The sequence below is a fragment of the Trematomus bernacchii genome, unplaced genomic scaffold (assembly GCF_902827165.1).
Source record: "Trematomus bernacchii unplaced genomic scaffold, fTreBer1.1, whole genome shotgun sequence".
Lineage (NCBI taxonomy): Eukaryota > Metazoa > Chordata > Actinopteri > Perciformes > Nototheniidae > Trematomus > Trematomus bernacchii.
The window spans coordinates 590,841-613,126 of record NW_022987342.1 but is presented as its reverse complement, the minus strand read 5'-3'; the positions used below and the strand labels follow the sequence as shown (position 1 = coordinate 613,126).

The following is a 22,286-nucleotide window of genomic DNA, read 5'->3' as shown; positions in this document are numbered from 1 at the left end:
TCCACTAGAATGGACATTTATAAAAGAGCTGTTATTTGAAAACTTGAATTATTTAATTGCTTTCAGAATTAATTATATAGTTCCTCACATGTTAATAAACAAGAACATATATGATTTTTATGGTAAAAATTACAATTATTCAACAATATTTGACTTCTCCTGCCTCTATAACATTTTGTTTTTGGTATGCCAGCCATTTTGGATGAAAAGAAAGAGGAACTTCCCAGCATGCAATTTTAAGCAATGACATATCACTGGAAAGACCAGGATGTCCTCTGTACAGTACATCAGAGATTGATAGAGTAGCTCAAAAGAGTAAAAGGAGATGCATGTTAACAAAATGTCCACTACAGTGGACATTTTCAATGGGCTGGGTCCCAGGAGGGGATATACCATATCACTTTCAATTCCCAGCTATTATACCGGACAATATCAGCCAATCAACCGATCAATAACAAGTAGCTGCATCACAGAAGTGGTTCCATTGTGAACATATCATGGCTCAATGTTTATTCTGTAGATATCAGTATTGGCCAAAGTTATTGTATGTGTCAGTGAAGTATGGTTGCACGCATAGGTGTGGATAGGTAGGGGAGGGTACAGATAAATCTCCCTTTCATGGAGGTGTATTTCACTGAAGCTGTTCCTAAAGGTCCACTAACCTCCATTGATTGATAGCCCGTTTAACTATCACTCTTGTGGTAGTATTTTTTTTAACATTCTCTCTTTCAGATTGAGCTACTATGGCTGCTCAATGCTTTCACTTTTGCTCCGCCCTCAGCTGTGTAGTCATGATTTTTTACGTAAAAAGGGGCGTAGTAATTTTACGCAGAATGAGCCGACCGGCCGGTGTCACACTGACAGGTCCCGTACTGGGGGTCGAATGGTGCATGACGAGCAAGTATCCCAACTGAGACTACAGGAAAATACAGGAATAATACAATAAATATACATTTTGTCGTCCCAAACCAGTATGAACCTTTTCCACCGAAATCTGGACGGGACTACAGTGTGAGTGATGCCGCGGAGATATTCAGACAGAGATACCGCCGGTGTTATTTGTCACATTTAGCAAAGATTAACGTAACATTTCGCTTACACCATATTAAATATCGCTGTGTTAGTTTAAAACAATGCGGCAGGCGTTTTTGAGAAATGTCCGTCGGTTTCCGTGGGTCACCAACGTGACAATGTACGGCTGCCTGTTCGCGGGAGGGGACTTTGTCCACCAGTGGTTCTTCTCGCGCAGGGAGGAACTGGATTGGCGACACACACGGAATGTCGCCGTGGTCGCGTTTGGTTTCCATGGAAACGTCAATTTCTTCTGGATGCGGTTCCTGGAGCGAAGGTTTCCCGGGAACTCCATCCGGATGGTGCTGAGGAAGCTGCTGCTGGACCAGACCACCGCCGCCCCGCTGGCCGTCAGCGTCTTCTACACGGGTCAGTGTGTGACAGGGAGCCGGTGCAGGACGGCTGCTCCCCGGCCGGGCTGTTACGGGTTAACCTCAAAACATATCCCGTATCTGTCAATTTGTAACCCAAGCCCAGGTGCTCTCAGAGCTCATTGTCCTGGAAACATACCTTGGCCATCAGAGGTCACATGAAAGTCAGCAGATATGATCCAAGCAGATAGTTCTAGTCTGGAGTAAAGGGAGAAGGGGATTGAAGATTGTATGTGTCACACATGGGTTGAATACAAGAGCCTCAAGTCAAATCTTGTTACAAAATGTATATACAAACTAGTAAACTCAGTTAAAATAGAAAATGAAAGTAAAAAGTGCAATGAACAGTGCAGAAGTGGCAACCTAGCCTGTAACAGAGTAGCTGCATTGTATACACAGATGAATGTCCTTGGGTAGCCTATATAATCCTAAGAGTTCATTGTTTAGACGTGAGTTCTGTTGCCAAGACTTTGTGGATAAGAAAGTCCCAACATCAGGATTAGTTTTCCAACATGGTCATTGATTTCTAAAACAGGCAAAACTGTTGAGTCTTCGCTTTAGAATTCTTATTACTGCTCTAACATAATAAAAATAAGAAGTAGTTAGTAGTTCATATGGGGTTTTATCTAAATGTCAGACTAATAGAAACAATCATTTTTGATGATGGCAAAAAAAAGCTTTTTGTACCTCAAATCTTCTAAATCTGACAAACCAGAAACAGAAAACTACATTAAGATAATAATTTGCTTCACGTATCCCATAATCTCTAATGCTTCTACTGCTAATTTTTGTCGCAATATGTACCAGAATATCACAAACACAGCTTGAGATTAAAGTACATATTGTTGACATTATTTTCCCTACTCCTATAGGACAAACTGTACATCTGTGTGTATTCAAAGTCCACTTTCACTCTCTGTCTGTTCACCTGCCATCGGTCACATCAGTTCCCAGCTGACAGTCAGAAATCAACTGTCATTTGTCTTGTTTTTTCACCCAGGTGTCAGCTTCTTGGAGGGCAAAGATGACATTTTTGAAGACTGGAGAGAGAAATTCCTGAATACCTATAAGGTGAGAGGCGGGCTGTCACGACATGATCCCCAGCACCTTGGAGCGCTCAGGTCTGAAATGTAGTGCAAACTGTGACATGTTGTGACAGGTGTCTGCTCTCTGTTTGTCTCTTTTCAGACGGGGCTAATGTTCTGGCCATTTATGCAGGTAAATATTAACAACTCCCTTACATATTAGATAATATATTGTGAAGAAAATCCAAGATCAAAGGTCCACTTGCTAATGATTCTTAGCTTTCAATCACTTCCTACGACCTCCTGAGTATAACTTTATGTGTTGTAAGTAGACCTTTGAGTTTAGATTTTCTTCACTATTAAAACTTGAATTACCTTATTCATTTCGAATGCTATTTCTAACTATTTTTTCCCCCTTATTTTGCTAATTTTGTCTTTTACATTTTGAAACACTAACCCATATAATTGTAACACCTTTTCAAAATATCATAATGACATAAAAATGTGTAAATTCAAACAAACTGATGTAGTTCGAATTAGAGAGTAGAGTTTCTGTATCTCAAACAATAATTGCGCAAGAAAGTTATATTTACTACATCTCAATTATAATCTGGATGATTTATTGATTTGTGATATACCAGCACAATGATATAAATATATTTTAACCATCATGTTTCTCCCTTAGTTTCTGAACTTTACCTTCGTGCCTCTGTACTTGCGGACCACCTTCACCGGCTGCTGCGGCTTCGTCTGGGCCACCTTCCTCTGCTTCTCGCGTCAGAGCGGCGACGGCACGGCTGCTGCTGCTCTGACTTGGATGTTCCCTCCTAAAGAAGAGGAAGGAGAATCCACAACGGAGAAAGTAGACTGCAAGGACCAGAAAGATGCTTCCAAAGAGGGACCAGTAGCATCCAAACCTACTCAGAACTGAAGTATGTTGGATCAGTGTCTGTAATGGAGGGGACAAAACAAAAAGGTGGTCCTGTCTGTGGTCCATGTTGCACTTTCACTGCCAGGGTTTGAGTTCAAAGTCTCTCTGAGGTTGAACTAAAATGTGTATCCTCATTACGCTCTAGGTGCTTTGCGAAAGAGCGTCCAGCAAGTTGAATGTGTATATTTTTAAATATGCACATCACCTCAAACATGTCAATCAGTCCTACTTTTCCATCAATGTGCTATACTTGTCATCCGGTTTTGTTTTTATAAATGCAACCGTGTGTTCTCTCATTTCAAACAGGAGAGTTCCCTTCATTAATTGGACCATATGAAAATGATTCTTGATGACTTCTATGTCTGAGGGGAAGCTTTGATAATGACGGGAATGTGGCAGGTTGATGATCTACATTCCTCTGCTTTTGTCTCAAAACTGGAATGAAAGTGGGGAAGAATGTTTGCCACAGTGCGGAGAGGCAGCTAATATATTAGCTTAGACTTCTTACTTCATAACATTGGCCACATTTCTAAAAAATTCTTTAAAAGGGCCCTATTGTGCTTTTAAGGGGTTATCCCTTTCTTGTAGTGTGTTCTAGGTATTTGTGCATGTTAATGGTCTTGAATGGCTAAAATCCCCACAGTGGGAGTTTCTCTTTCTCACTTTTTCAACAACAAGGTGGAGGAGAGTCCTCTCCTGTCAGACTGAGAGGCTCAGTGAACTAAGGGACTCTCTGAGTGTTTAGATAGTTAACTTTAGTCTAAGTTATCTCAGTGGGTCTCAAACGTTTTGGTCACGATTAATGTAAACAATTATTTCCGAGGCACACCTTCATATGATCATTATAATTATATCAAAATAAGAGAATAAATGAAAAACAGGTATGAAATACTATATGACAGTAAAAAAAGAATACAGTTTAAAAGGGGAGTGATTTGTAAAATATCCATAAAGAAATAGTAAATCTGTTTACAGTTCTGTTTCATATGTGTTGAGAGATGTATCCATATCTCTCATCTTCATGTTGCTCTCAAAGTGCATCAAATTGATGCTTTTAACTTCAATATTTAAAAAAAAATCTTCCCGGGGGAGCTTGCCCCCGGACCCCCCTATGTTAGGGCCACTCCCCACCCAAATAGCACTTTACCCCTGCTTACACCTATATGCCGTGAGCTGATTATCGAGCCTTCATTGTAACAGTCGCAGGTACACTGTGTATTTGCATGGGGAGTGTTGCAGTAGAAATGTCCACTGTAGCGACTGGTACATTAATGGGAAACCCTAAATGTTTGAGCACCCTCTATGAAACGTCAAGCTACCCCACAGCACCCCCAAAAGTAATCTCTGGCCCCGCCACTGAGCCTGCAACCCCGTTTTGAAGAAATGTGCAGTGCAAAACAGGCTCATTGCAGACACTAATGCTAAGACACACTTTTTTGCCAAATATCAGCATTTTCTTTCTTTTCATTTTTTTGCAGAGATTGCAAAGTTGCAAAGTATTATAACTTATTGTTCTAGCAAAGGGATTGCACAATTGTATTATGTTTTTGTTTTTTTGACCACACAGAATTATGGAGCATTGTTGTTTTATTATCACTGTTCTAGCAAAGTGATTTTTTTTAAAGGAATGCACACGTTCATATTGATGTATTTTAATAAATGTTAACTTGGCCCATTACGTGACTATTTGTGTTGGGGGGGGCCCGACTTTTTTTTTTCTCCAAAGGGGGGGCCTGACAGAAAAAGTTTGAGAACCACTGCAGTAGAGGAACAAAATACAAATATGAACCTGAAAATGTGCATCATAGGGCCCCTTTAAATATCATTCTCTTTTCATTAGCATGAGTGCTAAGACAGTGCCTGAACTCTAAGGACTTTCTGCTTTGGCTCATGTTTACTTACTCTGGTACAAGAAGTGCTAAATAAACATTCACACAGGTACAAATAATCCATTATTCATATATTTTTCAATACACTTAAAAAATACTAAAACATATCTATAAACACATGTTTTTGATTTCCATGTATTCAACCAGAGTCATATTACTTCTAAATATTGTGGCAATGAAATACAACTGAAGATGTTTGTGTCAAACATCCATTTACTTGAATGGGGAAATGCTGCCTATATTGTTGTACTTTATGTTAAATGTTATACAGTGGAGTGCACCATTTCCTTTTTTTTTTTTAAATGTTACCTCTTGCCAATGTTATAGGTTTCCTTGCCTGCAGTGGTTATTTAAATGTAATGTCAGATGCCTGCCAAGCAGTTTTCTATGGAGGTCATTTAGCTGCAGCACAAGAGCTGCCTACTATTTATATTTATAGAATTTTAAAGGGTTTAGATCAGACATATCTTTTGTATCAGGCATATAATAACAAAAACATTTAATTAACTAGTGTTTCTTAACTTAAATTCCTGACAAATGTTTATTTTGTATTGATTTGTTTGGGTCTAAAATGGGGTTTGCGATTTTGAAGTAGCTAATGCCAGAGCTGTTGTGTGATTATATTATTTAACATGTCTCTCAGAAGTGAATGAATACTGTGAATAATAATTATAATATGACAAATTGTGTTGCAGAATAGTTTTTTACCCAACATCCCTTTTATCAGACATCCTTTAAATTGCATCCGTAGACTACTAACTTATTATTAGTGTAGTACTAGATTGGTTGTTTCCTTTAATGTTAATGCTGATGTGCTATATCTGTCCCTTAGAGATTAAATCAATGAATATTCTCATTGTTCATATCAGCGACTGAGAACTAGGTAATATTACACACATTATTTGATCAATTGGTGTTGATATTTTAAAAGATTCGATCACAATTGCACAAAGGTTGCACTTATATGGTGGATATGTATAACATTTGTTGTTGAATAAATTACATTAAACCAATTGTCTTATCATTTGTTTTTCAGCCACAGCAACACAAAGAAACAGTTATTAACCTTGGTTGACCTTTGAACCTTTTATATTTTGATTTTTTTGTTCTTATGCACACAATTCTATTTGATATCTTGTGCACCTCTGACATTTTCTCTTCAGAGGTGCATCCTTGGTGTGTTTATACAGAAATATTACTCATTCTTCCATACAACTCACACTTTAGACGCATCTGCTCTGCCTCCACACATCCTTTGGAGACAGCCTCCCTGCTGATGCAAGTTTCCCCTGCAGTCTGCGTTTCCACTCTGTTTGATCGCCCCCTGCTCATGAGACAAACATGATGCTTCAGGCACCCATTACTAAAGTTGTTTCTTAATATGGTACAGCCTGCTATATTCCACTTCTCGATTATGCCAACCGGGCCCCCTCATGTGGAAACTTCTGGCACTTATCCTTTGGCACTTATTCCAACATGCAGATAACAAGCAGATGTACACTTTAGAGGCAAAAGGCTTAAATAGCTTACACCATTTAAGCTATTTTCCTGCTTTTTAATACATAGTTGGCTTGCTACAAAACAAATTATTGAACAGGCTGATAATAAAAACTCCAGTGCACTATAATTTTCTTTTTAACGTCATCTCGGTGTCAGTGGGTGTCTCCTTAGTCTTCACCTCCCTGCTCGCACTGCGCATGCGCCCTACATCCTCCTCTCCATCCACACGTCAAAGGGACTTGAAAGCTTGAATAAAGATGCTCAACGTCTCGGGTCGCTGGAGCCTTGTCACCGGGTGAAACTGAGTTATCTGTAGGGACGTGCGCACACACAGAAGCAGCGTAGGTTTTTCTGAAGCTGAAAGTCTCGTGCATCCTGGTTTCGGCGCGAGGGCATTCCACCGACCGACATGGAGCTGAAGAAATCTATTTCGGACACCGAGCGCGCGCTCAGGAGCTACGGCGCCGTGTCGGAAACGGCATGGACAACAGACAAAGGTGAGCGTCGTGCACAAATAAAATAATATGTTGATGTAGCACCCGGAAGTGAGAAATAGTAGCTCCGTTTTGCAGCATTGTGTTTCACGTTAGCGTTGAAAGGGTTAAGTGACTCACAAAGGTTTGGGATGTATCAATATCGCCGACTCGGTGCTAGAGGGCCTATTCATTCCCACACATGCATGGTACTGTGTGATCTGTGAATGAATTTGAGGCAAGAAGCACATCACAAATACAGCAACCCTGGCACATTTTGAAACTTGTGCTTATTTCAGTAATTCTGATGCAAAAACATGTAGGGGAGCTGCTGTGAGTTCTGCTCCTCTGCTTTGATCAATAGGATATACTGGATTTCACATTTAGAAACATGGGTGTATGGCAAATGAGTTGTGAGTTTGAAGAGAGAGTTTTTCTCCTCTCTTAAGTTAGTATTTTCAAATTCAGTTGGGGCAAAAATAAGCATTACTGCATGATAATACCATGTTTCTGTTGGCACAATATAACAGGACCACTGTCCACAGCCTGAACAATGACAATAATACTGACACCTCAAACACTATGAACCTTTCTCGGTTTATTCGCAATTTATCTATTTGTATTTTTCTTATAGGCTACACATCATAGAGATTGAGATGTTACAAACATTTAAGCAGACCTTATCGTATGCATCCTAACAAATATAAGAACATCAATCTCATAAGAGAGTCAAAAAGCCCAAGAAAAGCAACAATGACAATACCAACCATTAAAGTACTTTATAAAACCCAAGTCAAATTAAGTTATACATATATATATATATATATTAACCTTTTTTAGTTTTGGAGCAAATAAATTAGGTGCTTCTATTTTTCCATCTATTTTTCTATTTTGCGATTTTCCAATATTTTCTTTTTGGATTATGGTTTGTAACCTATCCAAGAGCCACATCTGACGTCTTTTCAACCCACTGTCTAAAATGCAAAGATATTAAACTATGAAAAGCAGCAAATCCTCTCTTTTTGGAAAGCTAGAATCAGACAATAATGTGTGGCCATAAAGCTCAGCAAACACAGTTCTGAAATAAACACAGCTGTATCAGATCAGACTATTCTCTCCTATTATCGAATCCCAGGTGATGACGGGGCGCTGAGTGACGCATGTGTTGACAGAAGCAACACAGTGATAGCGTCCTTAAAGACACCTCCTGGATGGTTCCTCTGACGAAGTGACGATTATTCCTCACAGGAGAGCGGGGTGTGAAGAAACTTCTACATTAAGTCAGAGAAGGAGGGGGGAAAAAAGCAGTGGATATTTTTAGACATACATCCTGTCATTGCTTCTCTCTCTTTCTGAAATCAAGACAGGTTGATCTCTCTAAAATACTGCCTGTTTTTTTCTCCAAGTGGGGGTGTGGTCGTGCATTAGCAGCAGCAGTGTATACAGTGTGACTGCAGAATATTTCAGGGGCGTCTGCATTGGATGTCACACAGATGCTGACGTTTCCCTGTTGTCAAACCCCATGTGGCCACTGCACTGTGCACAATGCAGGCTCTCTAGGCTGTTTCATTCTCATTCAATCATAATCCTGATGGAAAGTGTTGATCCAGAAACAGGGCTTATTCATTAACAGGAGTCTGATTCACATCTGCAGCCAATGTGCAAAGCAGGGAGTGTTTGTGTAACATGGGACTAGAGATAACATGACATGTCCCTGGTGGAAAAAGCTGCTTTTAATTTTAGGACGTTTCAAAGCTGTGTGTTTCTCGTTATGTCTTTTATGCTGAGTATCTGTGAGCAGGTTGCTCAGATGAGAGGAAGCTGTTAAGACATTATTGATCTGGCACTTTGCCACCAGTCCGGACTTAATGCAGCTCATTGATGGCAAGCACGTGGCTGGAGTGTGCAGAGAGACACAAGACACAGAGGGAACATAAAGAAACATTCCAAACCTCAGCTCCTGCTGTGTTTTGGAGCATGCTGCTGCATTTCCATTATATAAAGTTTGTTTTTTAGCCTTTTCTCAGCAGACACTTTGGGTGATGATTTAACTTCAGCGAGGCACAAACAAACCAGAGCCCCCCAGTGCAGACTTCTGTCTGCGGCGGTGAGTCAGCTCTGTCCTCAGAGAGCATCCATGAAAAGCCCCACAGACGCGGACTACAGCTTATGTCGCTGCAAGATCACAAGCTGCTCCCCTCCTCTAATGTCACAGTGTGGATACATGTCATGCATCACATTTAAAAGCTTGGACTCTTGGATATTGTAATGGCCAACATTTAGTAGATTAAACAAGAATATAATCAATCAGTAAGGAAAGTAATTGCTACCTGCAGCCCTAATGTTTTTCAGGACACTGACTGCAGGTATCACATCCAGTCTCACTTTAATGCATTCATATGAAATGTTCATTTTCTTCACAAAAGTGGAAGACAAATGACAACTATGACGACTGCTATACATGTGTTATACTGAACTATAGCAGAAATACTTTGTTAAAAGAGGTACTCAAGAGATAAAGTGTTACTTCTCCATAAACGGGGGATTGTAAGACACAGGAATATAAACTTCTATCATGTTTCACACCCCAATTACCCTGGATCCTTCAATACCCATAATGCAGCCTGGCTTAATTAAACCCTCAATGCCTTGTAGACTACAAGGCAAAACTGTGTAACAATGGCAGGGGGTTTCTTTTAATAAAGAGGTTAATATTTGCATATATTCTTAGTTCCAGATCCTAGATACTGTTGATGGTGTTTGGTAAGGTTTGTTGCAAGAGCCTGCTCAGTCAGTAGGGGCTTGGACTGGGAGCCGTAGGGTCGCCGGTTCAAGTCCCCGACCAGACCTAAAATATGGAGTGTGGACTGCTACTTGGAGAGGTCCCAGTTCACCTCCTGCCCTGCCGTGGTGCCCTTGAGCAAGGCACCGGACACCCCCCTTCCCCCCTCACTCCCATTGCTCCCCGGGCGCTGTACAATAGCTGCCCATTGCTCCTAGTACTAGACTCCTGGTACTAGGATGGGTTAAAAGCAGAGAACAAATTTCACTGTGTGTGCTTTGTGCTCTGCATGTGTGACCATTAAAAGAGGGTTTTATCCCTCCCAATTCTATTCTATTCTATTCTGTGCAGTGGTCAGTGCATCGATCAGTGCAATAAGGGTTTGGTCAGTGTTGTCGGTGGCAGGAATGGAGAATGTCAGGTCAGTGGTCCATGTCAGGGAGGAGTTAGCCAATCAGTGAGGAGCCACAGCTGGTCATTGATCCATGTTAGTATCCAGGGTTTTTCTTTTTTTCCTTCTTTAACAACCTTCTCAAAGTGCCTTCATTACATGCTTACAGGGATAGTTTTAAATGTATTCTAGGTTGGTTCGGATGAGGTACTTTTCAGTATGCTCGTACATTTGGAGATCCGACAGGACTATTGTAGACGAGGGCAGCAGCAAAATATATTTTAGCCACCTAAAAAAAATCAATATCAATCAAAGTGTATGCTCTATTTGGATTATTTTACCGCTTTACCTCCCTAATAGACATCCATTTCTTGAACTGAAGCTGTTATATCCATCTTCCCAAAGCCACCAGACTCCATTGACACAATCAGTTATTCTATGTTGTTGCAGGTCTACTGCTGCATCACAACACCAAAGTCACACAATTATACAAACTAACTAACCGATAAAGGCAGCGGTAAACCAAAAAAGTACAGTATTGCTCAATGGAGTCTGGTGCATTTGAAGAGACATATAAGTCTGATTTACCCCAACATCTCGTTTGATACTTTCCTTTTATGTCACACACACATTTTCTCCTCATCAGTGATTGCTGCCTTTTTGAATAGAAAACAGTCTTTTGTGCTCGAGGCACTGCTGTGACTATAAAACGCAAATCACCTCTCAATTACACATGCTGCCTTCTCTCTAAATATCATGTTCTTGGCAGATGAGTCACGGGGTATGAGGTGAGAAATGAGTCTGCCAAGTAGCTGACACTGTGAGAAAGTTTTCAACGGATTAAAAAAAGTTGCATTTGACGAATAATATCAAAGAAAATAGGAAGATAGGTATGTTATATCTCTCTCTCCTGCCTTTAAAGCATCCTTTGTATTCCTCCTTATCATTTCTTTACAAATGTGTACTCATTCCTCCTCATTTTTGTACTAATTAGTTTTTCCTTACCTCCCTCTGCCCCCCAGGTCATTCAGATGTGTCCATGGCGGAGAGCACCATGGCTCCAGAGGAGATCGAGGTGGAGATGGCTCGGATCCAGCGCCTGCGAGAGGTCCTGGTGCGCCGGGAGTCAGAGCTGCGCTTCATGTGAGTTTGCTGAACTGTCAATTTCTGCGTGTTTTTCACACCAAACGTGTGACAAAGATAGAATCTATAAGGTGTCATAACAACTCCTCCTCGAGTGGATAATGAGGTTGACGCTCTCATGGCGCACGATTTAAGTCTGCTGTTTAAGAGGGAGGCCATTGATTATGCAGAGGACTGGACATGCCAATAGCAGCTGAGTGAGTCACCATGATGAACTCGTTGGCTTCTCATCAGCCTCAAGGATTATGGATCAGTGTTTGGGAATACACTCTGAATTTCTTCCTCTCTATCCGTCACCGTATTTATCATAGGGAAGTGCGTCTGTGCTTTTTGTGAAGCATGGAGACATTCATATGAGGAATATAGTTGATATGTTGATGAGACTAATATTGAGTGTAATACTGAGCAGTAGAATTTCTAGTTCAGAAAAGGTTTTTTGATCTCCATCTATAACCGAAGCCAACTGAGCAGATAAACAAAATGAATATCCAGAAAATACTGGAAACGTCCTGTTGGTTATTTTAAAACAGGCAGCAGAAAATCCCAAATCTATCGAATTCAAAATGAAAAACAATCCCACATCCTAAGTTATTCAGTTTACTTCTGTGTAAGACAAGGAATAGCAGCAATATCTGACATTAAAGCAGACACAACCATTGAATATTTGTCATTTTTGCTGTAAAATGACTTAATAATTATTGATTATAACACATTTATTTAATTTGAATGAACTACTTCTACTACTAGTACTTGTAGGGTTCAACGACATATGTTTATAAAGAACCAGGTATTTGACCACATCCTTTGTATTTAAAATCCCTTTAACAGGTTGGATTAAGTATCTGTACATTACAGACAATGTTGCAAATCAAAGAGGAGGATCATTTTGGTATCAATAAAATAATTTTTGGGGATTTTGAATTTATACTTTTTAAGTCATTAAAGATTTCTGCGAAGTTTCTCTATTTCATTTTGAAGACTATAGGATCACAATATGTATTGATAGGAGATACAATGTTCCAAACATTCCATTTCAGTGTAGCTTAAGAGCTGTTTCACTGTGCAATTTTGTTACTGAGCTGAAAATATTTATTGTTTTGTAACATATTTAGCAAATGTTGTTATTTTGTGAAGGAAAAATGTATGTTTTCCTTTCAAAACCCAATTTAAATGAACACAGAAAATATTGCGTTACAATAAAGAAAGCGGCTCTACTTCTGCCCGTAAAACTGAATTGAGAGAAATAGATGGTAGTTGTTTTGTCATCTTGAAACTGTATCACATGACTCATCGAGCAGGACAGTGTATTCTGTGGGCACCCTAACAACACGGCGTGATGGTCGAGGTCTCCAACGAAGCTGATAAACATCAGAGAGCTCTCTCAGTGTTAGAAGTCAATGTACGCCTCCACTTGAAAGGCTTCATTAGGCCGCCACGCTGCTTACTGCTTACGTCTCTGCTGTCAGGCTCAGTGTGACTCAAGAAGTGCACACACACACACACACACACACACACACACACACACACACACACACACACACACACACACACACACACACACACACACACACACACACACACACACACACACACACACACACACACACACACACACACACACACACACACACACACACACACACACACACACACACACACACACACACACACACACACACACACACAGAGTAGCAGATGGAGTGTCAGAGTGCAGAAGCTGCAGGAATCCACAGAGACTGAAACAGAAAAACAGAGAGAGAGGAGGAGAAAGAAACTGAAGGGAGGGGTCAACAGGGGAGAGAGGAAGAGGAGGGAAGTGTAAAACGGAGCAACAGGGAGGAGGAGGAGGAGGCTGAGGATGAGTCATCGGCCTGATCTATCGCAGGCAGAATACAATCTGTGGTAGCTGTCACAGCTCCGCAGAGAGAGAGAGAAAGACAGGGATTTAGGGAGGAAGAGGAGGAAACATGGAGCCCCCTGAGGGTGAGACATCAGGGCTGCAGGGGGCTCAGGGAGCGGGGGGCATTGATTTATGTTGCATGTTCTTCATCCGCACACACTCTGAGGCACCAGCCTGTGATGTCTTAATGACAGGGACAAGAGGGGATTCTACAGCACAGCAGCAGGGATCAGCAGCGCTGAAATGATTTCTACACTAATCGATTATTCAATCAACAGAACAGTTGATTAATTCAAGCGTCACTGATTTATTAAGAAAACACGCAAAACAGTCCATTTATGGCTTGTACAATAGAGGATTTCAAGGTTTATATCAATTGTTCACCCAAGGCTATATCATATCTCTATTGATCTGTGTTTCGAAGAACTGTTGCTATTTCATAGATTCAAAAGCTTTATTGTCATATGCACTGTAGCCAAAGTATAGTTTGGGCCCACGCTCAAGTCCCACGCTCCTTCAACAATGCAACATAAATATACATATACATATACGTAAGACATAAAAAAATAATGCAAGATACAGAAGATAAATAAAATAGGGAATGTTGCAAAAGACCAATGTGCAAGTAAATGCAGTCAACTATATACTATAAGTTATGAAGTCACAGGCATTTAACAGTCATTTGTTTCATACGTTTCAAATTGGAATGTTTTGGACATTTTCTTTTAAAATAAGCTGAATACTTTGAAAAGAAGCTAAATTACCTAAATGTGTAGTTTAAAAAAGAGGCATTCTACTATAATACACTCCCTCTTTCTACATCTGTTTTATTCTAAAGGTGTAGAACATGGCTCGTACAGAATAGAATCCAACCAAGAAGTGAGATCTTTTACATCAAACAACATCCTCAAATCAATAATAGGGTTAAAGTGCTGCACCTCTTTTCACCCTCTGTCTGAAACCAGAGCCCAGTCTGCTCTGATTGGTTAGCTGTCCGACTCTGTTGTGATTGGTCAACTGCTTAGAGATGTCCTGCCACTTAGCCAATCACGCACAATGTGTTCGAGTGCTAGCCAATAGAAGTGTAACATAGTGATGTCACTATGTTACGGAAGTAAACAAAGGAGAACCAAAACTATAAAACACACTACAGGAAAGGGCAAACCTTGTATAATCAAAATCAAGTCAAAAGTCAACTTTATTGTCAATCTTTCAGTTTGTGTGTACAGACAGAGAGATCGAAATACCGTTTCTAACAATCCCGAATACAATAATGTATATATAGCCTCATATTCAAGTTTTAAAAATAAATGTTGTGCTTTTTGCAATTGACAGAATTGTTCACATTGAAACACATTGTGTGCATAGATCCTTCCCGCAGATTTTTCAGTTGAAGTCTGTTTTTGTTCCAGGGTTCAGGAAGCAGCTATAATAAAATCATCTTTCATGTGATGTAAGCCAGATATTCACTGTTTCCTCTCTCTCTTCCTAGGATGGATGACATTCAGCTCTGCAAAGACATCATGAGTTTAAAGCAGGAGCTGAGACAGATTGTCACAGCACCAGGTACACTTCAAACACACATATATTTATATATTTCCTGCAGCAGCATATCAGAAAATAAACCTCTCAGAATCGATCTTTACTGACTCGAAAATAGAGTTTTTGGCATTCAGTGCTTCTGTTTGCAGCTTGCCAGCATCCCATAACCTCAGCAGGCGGCATGGTTGATTTATTGGGAGAGTCATGGAGCTAAACTACGGAGGATTGATCGTGAGTCTCAGGGACGAGCTGGAAACACGAGGCAGAGATTATCATACTCCTGCATCATCACTGTGAAGGCAATATGAGCTGAGGGAGGCGTTCCAGGCAAGGTGTCCACCAGGGGCGTCGCCTGGACCTGGAAACATTCGGGGCTTAGCCCACAGTGGCGGCGGCCGCGGCGCTACAGTGGAATTTTCTACTGCAACACTCCCCACACGCACATACACAATGAAGGCTCAATAATTATCTCAGGGCATATGGGTGTAAGCAGGGGTAAAGTGCTATTTTTTATAAGTGGGGGGGCGGACTTCACGTCCTCTAGGGGGGTCCGGGGGCATGCTCAACCGGGAAGATTCTTTTTTAAATATTGAAGTTAAAAGCATCAATCTGGTGCACTTTGAGAGCAAAATGAAGAGATCTATGGATACCTCTCTCAACACCCATATGAAACAGAACTGTAAACAGATTTTCTTTTTCTTATATTTTACAAATCACTCCCCTTTTAAACTGTATTCATATAGTATTTCATAACTGTTTTTCATTTATTCTCTCTGGCTGTCCCTCTCATAATGTTCACATAGAAACTAGCTGTCAATAGGAATATCATTCAGAAGAATTATAATTTCATGCAAAAATCTGTCACAAAAAGAGGTTGCACATTTAAATTCAGGTGTTGTTATGGCAACGTCAGTGGCCAAACAGCCACATTTACTGCTGCAAATACATATATTCATTGCTATCGGGATGTTAAGAGCGTTCCATGGAATATAACAAAAAGTGTTTCTGAATTAAATTACATACCCCACCTTTAACTGACAGGAGTCAGGACTCAGGATCAACGGTGTACTGTAAGGTAGCCTCTAGCTTCATGTTGAACAGTAAGTCAACATTTTACACAGAGCTTTCTTTTAAATCACCAGCTAACGCTAAAAAACATTACATTTAGATTGCACGACAAAGTGTTTATTTAATATATCTGGCTAGCTATAGCTACTTGCTAACAGTTTAGCTTACCCCGCGATTCAAAGTAACGTCAACGTAGCTGTAATTTATGCTTTGCTTACATGTTCGCATAACTTGGAAGTCTACTGACATTTACATACCTTGTTTTCCTGGCTCAAGTGGTGGCTCTGTACTGGGGTTGTTGTGTGAGCCACCACTTGAGAATTGTCGTCTTTTTTAAGAAAGATTTTTCTTATGTCCATCTTCAAAAACTCTGAGTCCGACTAACAGTTTAAACATTGTCACAGCTCACAGGATAGGTACCTGTCAGCCAATAAGACAGATGTTTATTTCCATTCAACTCTCTGGTTGGTCTGGTGTCTTGCCTCTGTTGCATTCACTGAACACGGGAAATTACAATCCTGCCGTCCTCTCATAATGAGGTTCAGGTAAAGCACGGTTAATGTATTATATTATTGAGGGAGAATTGTCCGGGGCTACAGAAAAAACATTCGGGGCTAAAGCCCCGAATGCCCAGGCCAGGCCACGCCACTGGTGTCCACAATTAATATCCGTAAACACGTTCTTCCTGGATGTTTCTGTGGTGTGTCATCAAATATTGGTTTACCTCCATACTGAGTCCCAGTGTTGTCTGTACATGAAATGCAGCGAGAATGTGACGTCAGATGAGTGTATGAGCAGGAGGGGGTGGGGTTGTGTTCAAAGACACACACACACACACACACACACACACACACACACACACACACACACACACACACACACACACACACACACACACACACACACACACACACACACAGTCAAAAGATACATGTACAGTATGTCCATAAGCTGCTTTGGGTAAAGCATCAGTGACAGGCAAATCACAGGGTGTTTTCTAAAGCATTGGCAAAATAATATCCAATGTGCAGAGGGAAGAAAACATAACTGGAAAAAAAAACAGAAAATGTGAAAAACTCAAAATCCTGTGAAGTTTATGTATGAAAAGTAAACATTTCCTGATCTGAGTTAATTTGATTCAGGGCTGCATTCAGGATTTCTAATCTCCAAACAGAATTGAAACAATCGAAACGTTATCTATCTTCAAAGTTTCCTGAGGAGTATTGACCAAGGTGGTGCTACACAGTTTGGATAAGTAACCTGAATGTAAATATTATTCGTTTTTTTATAACAAACTCCACAGGTCACCTTTAAGTTTGCTAACACTAGCTAGCATTAGCCTACATTAGCCACAGATCATTTCAAGCCAAGTAAGGCTGTAGAAGAAAAGTTATTTAGTTGAGCAAGGGTGCATTTCATTTCTTTTTATTTGCAAGAGGAAATATGTGTTTTTTATTTCAAAATATTAATAATATGGCTTCTACTAAAGAGCTTTCAACATTATTTACTTTTGAATGACATGTTCTCCAAAATGCCAGGAATAACAGTTGATCTTTTATTAAGTATCACTGGAATAAGCCCGTACAATTTCCCCTATGCGCTGTTTGTGATTGTGGAATAAAAACATCCCTAAAAATTCCTAGAAACAAATTCCAGAGGACATGACCTCACTGTCTCAATGGTGTCTGCCCCTTTAATTAGATTGTAATATATTGTAATGTGTTCCTATTAATGTGTCCGCCCTCTGTGCATTCTGGATTACCGGTCACACAAAAACTGTCCCTTGTTGACATTCTTGTGAGCCACTGGGGCCTCATGTATGCTGTTGCTGGGGGGACAGGCAGCCCATTACTGCACTCACACGGCACAATGAGAGTCACGTGAGCCTCTCCTTTCCTCTGACATTGGGATTCATCCACTGTAGCCCCCGCGCCCCTCAGATTGTTCTGCCCCCGGGGGAAAAACACACCGAGCTGCACTGCTCCACTTTGTTTCCTGACGGGAGAAAGAGCTGATGTTAGCAGTCGTTTTTCAAACCCCCTCCTCGCCCATACATACCGGCAGCAGAGTCAGAAAACCTGTGTGTGTGTGTGTGTGTGTGTGTGTGTGTGTGTGTGTGTGTGTGTGTGTGTGTGTGTGTGTGTGTGTGTGTGTGTGTGTGTGTGTGTGTGTGTGTGTGTGTGTGTGTGTGTGTGTGTGTGTGTGTGTGTGTGTGTGTGTGTGTGTGTGTGTGTGTGTGTGTGTGTGTGTGTGTGTGTGTGTGTGTGTGTTTTCTGTGCTTTGGAGCGTGAAGGTTGGAAAAGTTAGACAAGGCAAAGAGGAAGCTTATTCTTATCAATTATTAGTAGGGGAGAATTAAGGGTCTGCTCGTGACGTGACTCAGCTGACTTTGCTATAAGGTCAGCGTGTTAAGGTCAGTTGCGAGTAACAAAATGTACCTCTATTAATATTTAATGTGAGGATATTACGGTTTGAATCAGTCTGCTTGTCCCTTCAGTCGTCCATTATTATTGTTTTGTGTTTGTGTGACTTTCATCTTCCCTTACCTCCGCAGAGAAAGAGAGAAACAAGAAGCAGAGGCAGCGGGAAGAAGAGTTGATCCTGAAGATCCATAAGCTGGTGCAGAAGAGGGATTTCCTGGTGGACGACGCAGAGGTGGAGAGATTAAGGTACAGCGCTCCCACACACACACACACTAAAACGTACACACAGACTGCTGAATGTGTGTTTACTGACAGTATCGGGTTGAACTGCATACACTGTGTCTTCACTTGAAAGACAGGATGGTTGAGAAACAGCGGGAAGGAGACTCAGAAGAAATGTGAGCATGACTGAAGGCGGGGGACGGGGTCAGTTCATCATCACATGACTGCCTGCACGCCTGTGTGTGTGTGTGTGTGTGTGTGTGTGTGTGTGTGTGTGTGTGTGTGTGTGTGTGTGTGTGTGTGTGTGTGTGTGTGTGTGTGTGTGTGTGTGTGTGTGTGTGTGTGTGTGTGTGTGTGTGTGTGTGTGTGTGTGTGTGTGTGTGTGTGTGTGTGTGTGTGTGTGTGTGTGTGTGTGTGTGTGTGTGTGTGTGTGTGTGTGTGTGTGTGTGTGTGTGTGTGTGGGAGGCTGACTGACTGATCACCATGGCTCTGTATTGTCATCTCTTCCCTTGCCCCCACATAGTGTCACACGGAGATAACGGTTGTGATATTAAATCATGTTACATTTCTGTGCAATTACAAAGGTTAATTTTAAAAGTGGGTTATCAAATTTGCTTCTGTTTTGGGGTATTTAAATGATTTAATCATTGTTATTCTCTATGATGCACTGAGTCCCCGCAGTAAAGTGCGTAACATTGTGTTATGTTGTCAAAATCAAAGCAGCGTGAAGCTCTAGCTTGTGCTTCTCTAATATCGTCATTACACTCAAGGCACAACAATTAGACATTTCGACCTGAGCATGGTGCTGAGGGGAAGGGTCAGCAAAATGAACTATTCATACAGAAAATCCAATAGTTATCAAGATTTTTTATCCAGAAAACACAAATACCTGTTTCTAGAATAGTCATTACAATCTTTGGGATTCATTCCCTGGCGACCATGGATACCATGTACCAAATATAAAATACTGTTATTTCCATTTCCATTGTTTAAAAAACAATGGTGTAAATAGTTTTTGAGATTTGTAGATACATTTAACCCAAGTAAAATGTTTGTACTTTACAAACAAAAGACCAAAAGGTTGAACAAAAAGAATAAATATTTGACAGAGGATTAAAAACTAAACTAAAACACACACAAACACTTGAACTAGCTGTGTGTGAATAACACGGTAAAAGTTGTAATCTTGTTATATGGGGAACAAAATAAATAAAAATATAATAATACTTTAATTAATCCACACAAAAATTCCTTTAGCATTTTTTGCATCCTGAGTTGTAATAAAAAAAAGGCCTGTGGAGTTATCTTACCTCTGGCTAACAAAAGCACACGTTTTACTTACAACACATTGGCTCTATTCAGGTGTCCCAGTAAGTAATGACAGTCAGCCAGCCTGCACAATACCAGGACCCTGAAACCTAAACAGCCGAATAGACCTTAGCAATCACCATTTTATAACCTCACACATAAAACGTTTTCTGAGAAAAAGGCCCAGAAGAGGTACAAACTGCGGGTCAGGTACGTAAAGAGGTCCGGTGACTAACAGTAAAAGCAGCCTGTTCTGTTGCATTGTATTCAAACAGCTGATCATGTGACTGTATGTAAATCACAGGGAGCAAGAGGAGGACAAGGAGATGGCCGAGTACCTGAGACTGAAGCTGATGCCTCTGGAGAAGAAACTCAAAGCCACACAAAGTGAGTTTACACAAACACACACTCAGTGTAGGAGTATTGTTCACTTTTGATCTGATGTATTTGTCCTCTTTCTTTATGGCAAGATGCTGCAAAGCCGAAGAGACAAATCCCAGAGCCGCCTCCCAACAAGCCGTCCATCACCAAGTCAGGAGTGGCCGTCATCAAGGACTGCTGTGGAGCCACGCAGTGTGCCGTCATGTAACATGTGACCGCTAAGACCCCGTATCAGAAACACTAACATCGCATCACACGTCATACATCACTTCCTGTAACTCAGAGAACCTCGGCTAACTGCTTTCTCCTCGCATCTGTTCAGGAAGCAGGTTTGTAATTGGGTCAGGGAAGGGGAATTGTAAATAAAAAACTGATCAATATACATCTTGAATTAGACCCATCATGAAACGTTCCTTTAAGATGGCAATATGGTCTGTGATCATGTGGTCGAGTGAAGCCATTTACAGAACTACAAGCACAATGTCCAAACGGTGAAATATAAATGCTGGGGATCTCTGTCTGACAGGAGAAAATAAACATTGGTTATCGTCATGATGGACAACGGGGATTTATTCCTCCATCGCAGCCCTTTATCAACCAGTGAACCTCTTCATTTAAGGAAACCCACAAATCGGCTTTTGTACTGGAGCTAAGCAATCATTTTGACTCCATGCAATGGCTCGAACATCAGTTTAATCCTCTGTGATTCTGTAATATCTGATGTGCTTGATTTAAAACTTTGACAGTCAAAAAATCTTTGGTAGCCATTGAAGATAAACATTTAAAAACACAGAAAATACTTACGGAAAATGTTCTTCGGTGACAAAAACTCCATTGAAATGTTGCTATAAAATGTGGTCTTAACAGGTTCGTTTCCAAACATTTGCATTTCACTCTACAAAGGCCACTTCTTAATGGCAGTACATCTAAACATGACCCATTATTGTAGCGTGGTATCCACTGGTTCACAACTATTATTACTCTGGGTAACCATATAGGAATCCCTGAGAGGCAAATGAGAACAAATTCTGATTATCCATTTTTTAAGTTTGATTTAAATGCTAAGCTAAATTATTACCGTGATGTCTTTTGATGTCTAATTATGCATTTTTATCGTCTCTAATCTGCCATTAGGAAAAACACAAATGCTTTCCGTCCCGTTTAGAACATGAAATCAGCCTCTTGTGGCCAAAAAGAGTATTGCAACAATGCATAAACACTTCTTTTGATTCGGACAACTTTTTCCAACTTTGTTCAGAGGGAAAATTAATTTAGAAATAACCCTGGATAACGTTTACCCTTCCTTTTACCAATCATAGACACTGAAGAAATAACATTTAAGAGTGAGGTGGATCACCATGATCTTCTTTTCATTTTTCTCTGAGATTGTGGAACTATGACATCAATTCATTTTTTAATAAACATGGTGGGATATTTTATTGAATGATTTTAAATGGTCCACTACACTTGCTCATCCTCGAGTCACCACATCAATATTGACTGTGGTAGTATGTCATCATTCAGTCATTATCCATATTGCTGACAAATCTTAGCATCCTACTAATTTCATCTTGCGTTTTTCTGATAAAACACCAGGAATTGAATGTGAATGCCTACAATAGACGGTGTATGTTTGAGTGTATTTAGGACTTTAGTGACTCCTGTCAAGCAAAGTGTTGCCCTTTGTCACCTTACCTTCCTTCTGATGACTTAGCATTCTGTAGTAGTAGTGAATTTATGAAGGTCCTAATGTTGAATACTGAACAAATATGCAGAAAATAAGCTGAAACTACCTGTACATACATGTTTAAATAAAGAGCATCTTTCAGGAAACACGCTCGGTGAAATTGATTCTCTTCAAAAAAC

The 22,286-nt window shown here is 40.4% G+C and overlaps 2 protein-coding genes across 2 annotated transcripts; both read left to right on the top strand.

Annotated features, from left to right (window-relative positions):
• The first annotated feature begins 852 nt into the window (after positions 1-852).
• Positions 853-4,173, top strand: LOC117480848 (mpv17-like protein). Its single transcript, XM_034128332.1, has 4 exons — positions 853-1,440; positions 2,443-2,513; positions 2,631-2,660; positions 3,153-4,173. Exons 1-4 carry the CDS (start codon positions 1,134-1,136, stop codon positions 3,396-3,398), a joined length of 654 nt encoding a protein of 217 aa, XP_033984223.1. The 5' UTR covers positions 853-1,133; the 3' UTR covers positions 3,399-4,173.
• A 2,851-nt stretch (positions 4,174-7,024) lies between these two features.
• Positions 7,025-22,238, top strand: bmerb1 (bMERB domain containing 1). The gene is made up of 6 exons (XM_034128324.1): positions 7,025-7,284; positions 11,456-11,576; positions 14,969-15,042; positions 18,641-18,755; positions 20,344-20,426; positions 20,510-22,238. The coding sequence occupies exons 1-6, from the start codon at positions 7,197-7,199 to the stop codon at positions 20,626-20,628; spliced, it is 600 nt and encodes a 199-aa protein (XP_033984215.1). The 5' UTR covers positions 7,025-7,196; the 3' UTR covers positions 20,629-22,238.
• The last annotated feature ends 48 nt before the right edge of the window (positions 22,239-22,286 follow it).

Bases quoted from the DNA above. Each gene is read 5' to 3' on its own strand.
- bmerb1 (XM_034128324.1), top strand. From the start codon at position 7,197: ATGGAGCTGAAGAAATCTATTTCGGACACCGAGCGCGCGCTCAGGAGC. The intron at 18,756-20,343 runs GTACAGCGCTCC...TGTAAATCACAG, and splicing joins GCAGAGGTGGAGAGATTAAG to GGAGCAAGAGGAGGACAAGG. The intron at 20,427-20,509 runs GTGAGTTTACAC...CTTTATGGCAAG, and splicing joins GAAACTCAAAGCCACACAAA to ATGCTGCAAAGCCGAAGAGA.
- LOC117480848 (XM_034128332.1), top strand. From the start codon at position 1,134: ATGCGGCAGGCGTTTTTGAGAAATGTCCGTCGGTTTCCGTGGGTCACC. The intron at 2,514-2,630 runs GTGAGAGGCGGG...GTCTCTTTTCAG, and splicing joins AATTCCTGAATACCTATAAG to ACGGGGCTAATGTTCTGGCC. The intron at 2,661-3,152 runs GTAAATATTAAC...TTTCTCCCTTAG, and splicing joins TGTTCTGGCCATTTATGCAG to TTTCTGAACTTTACCTTCGT.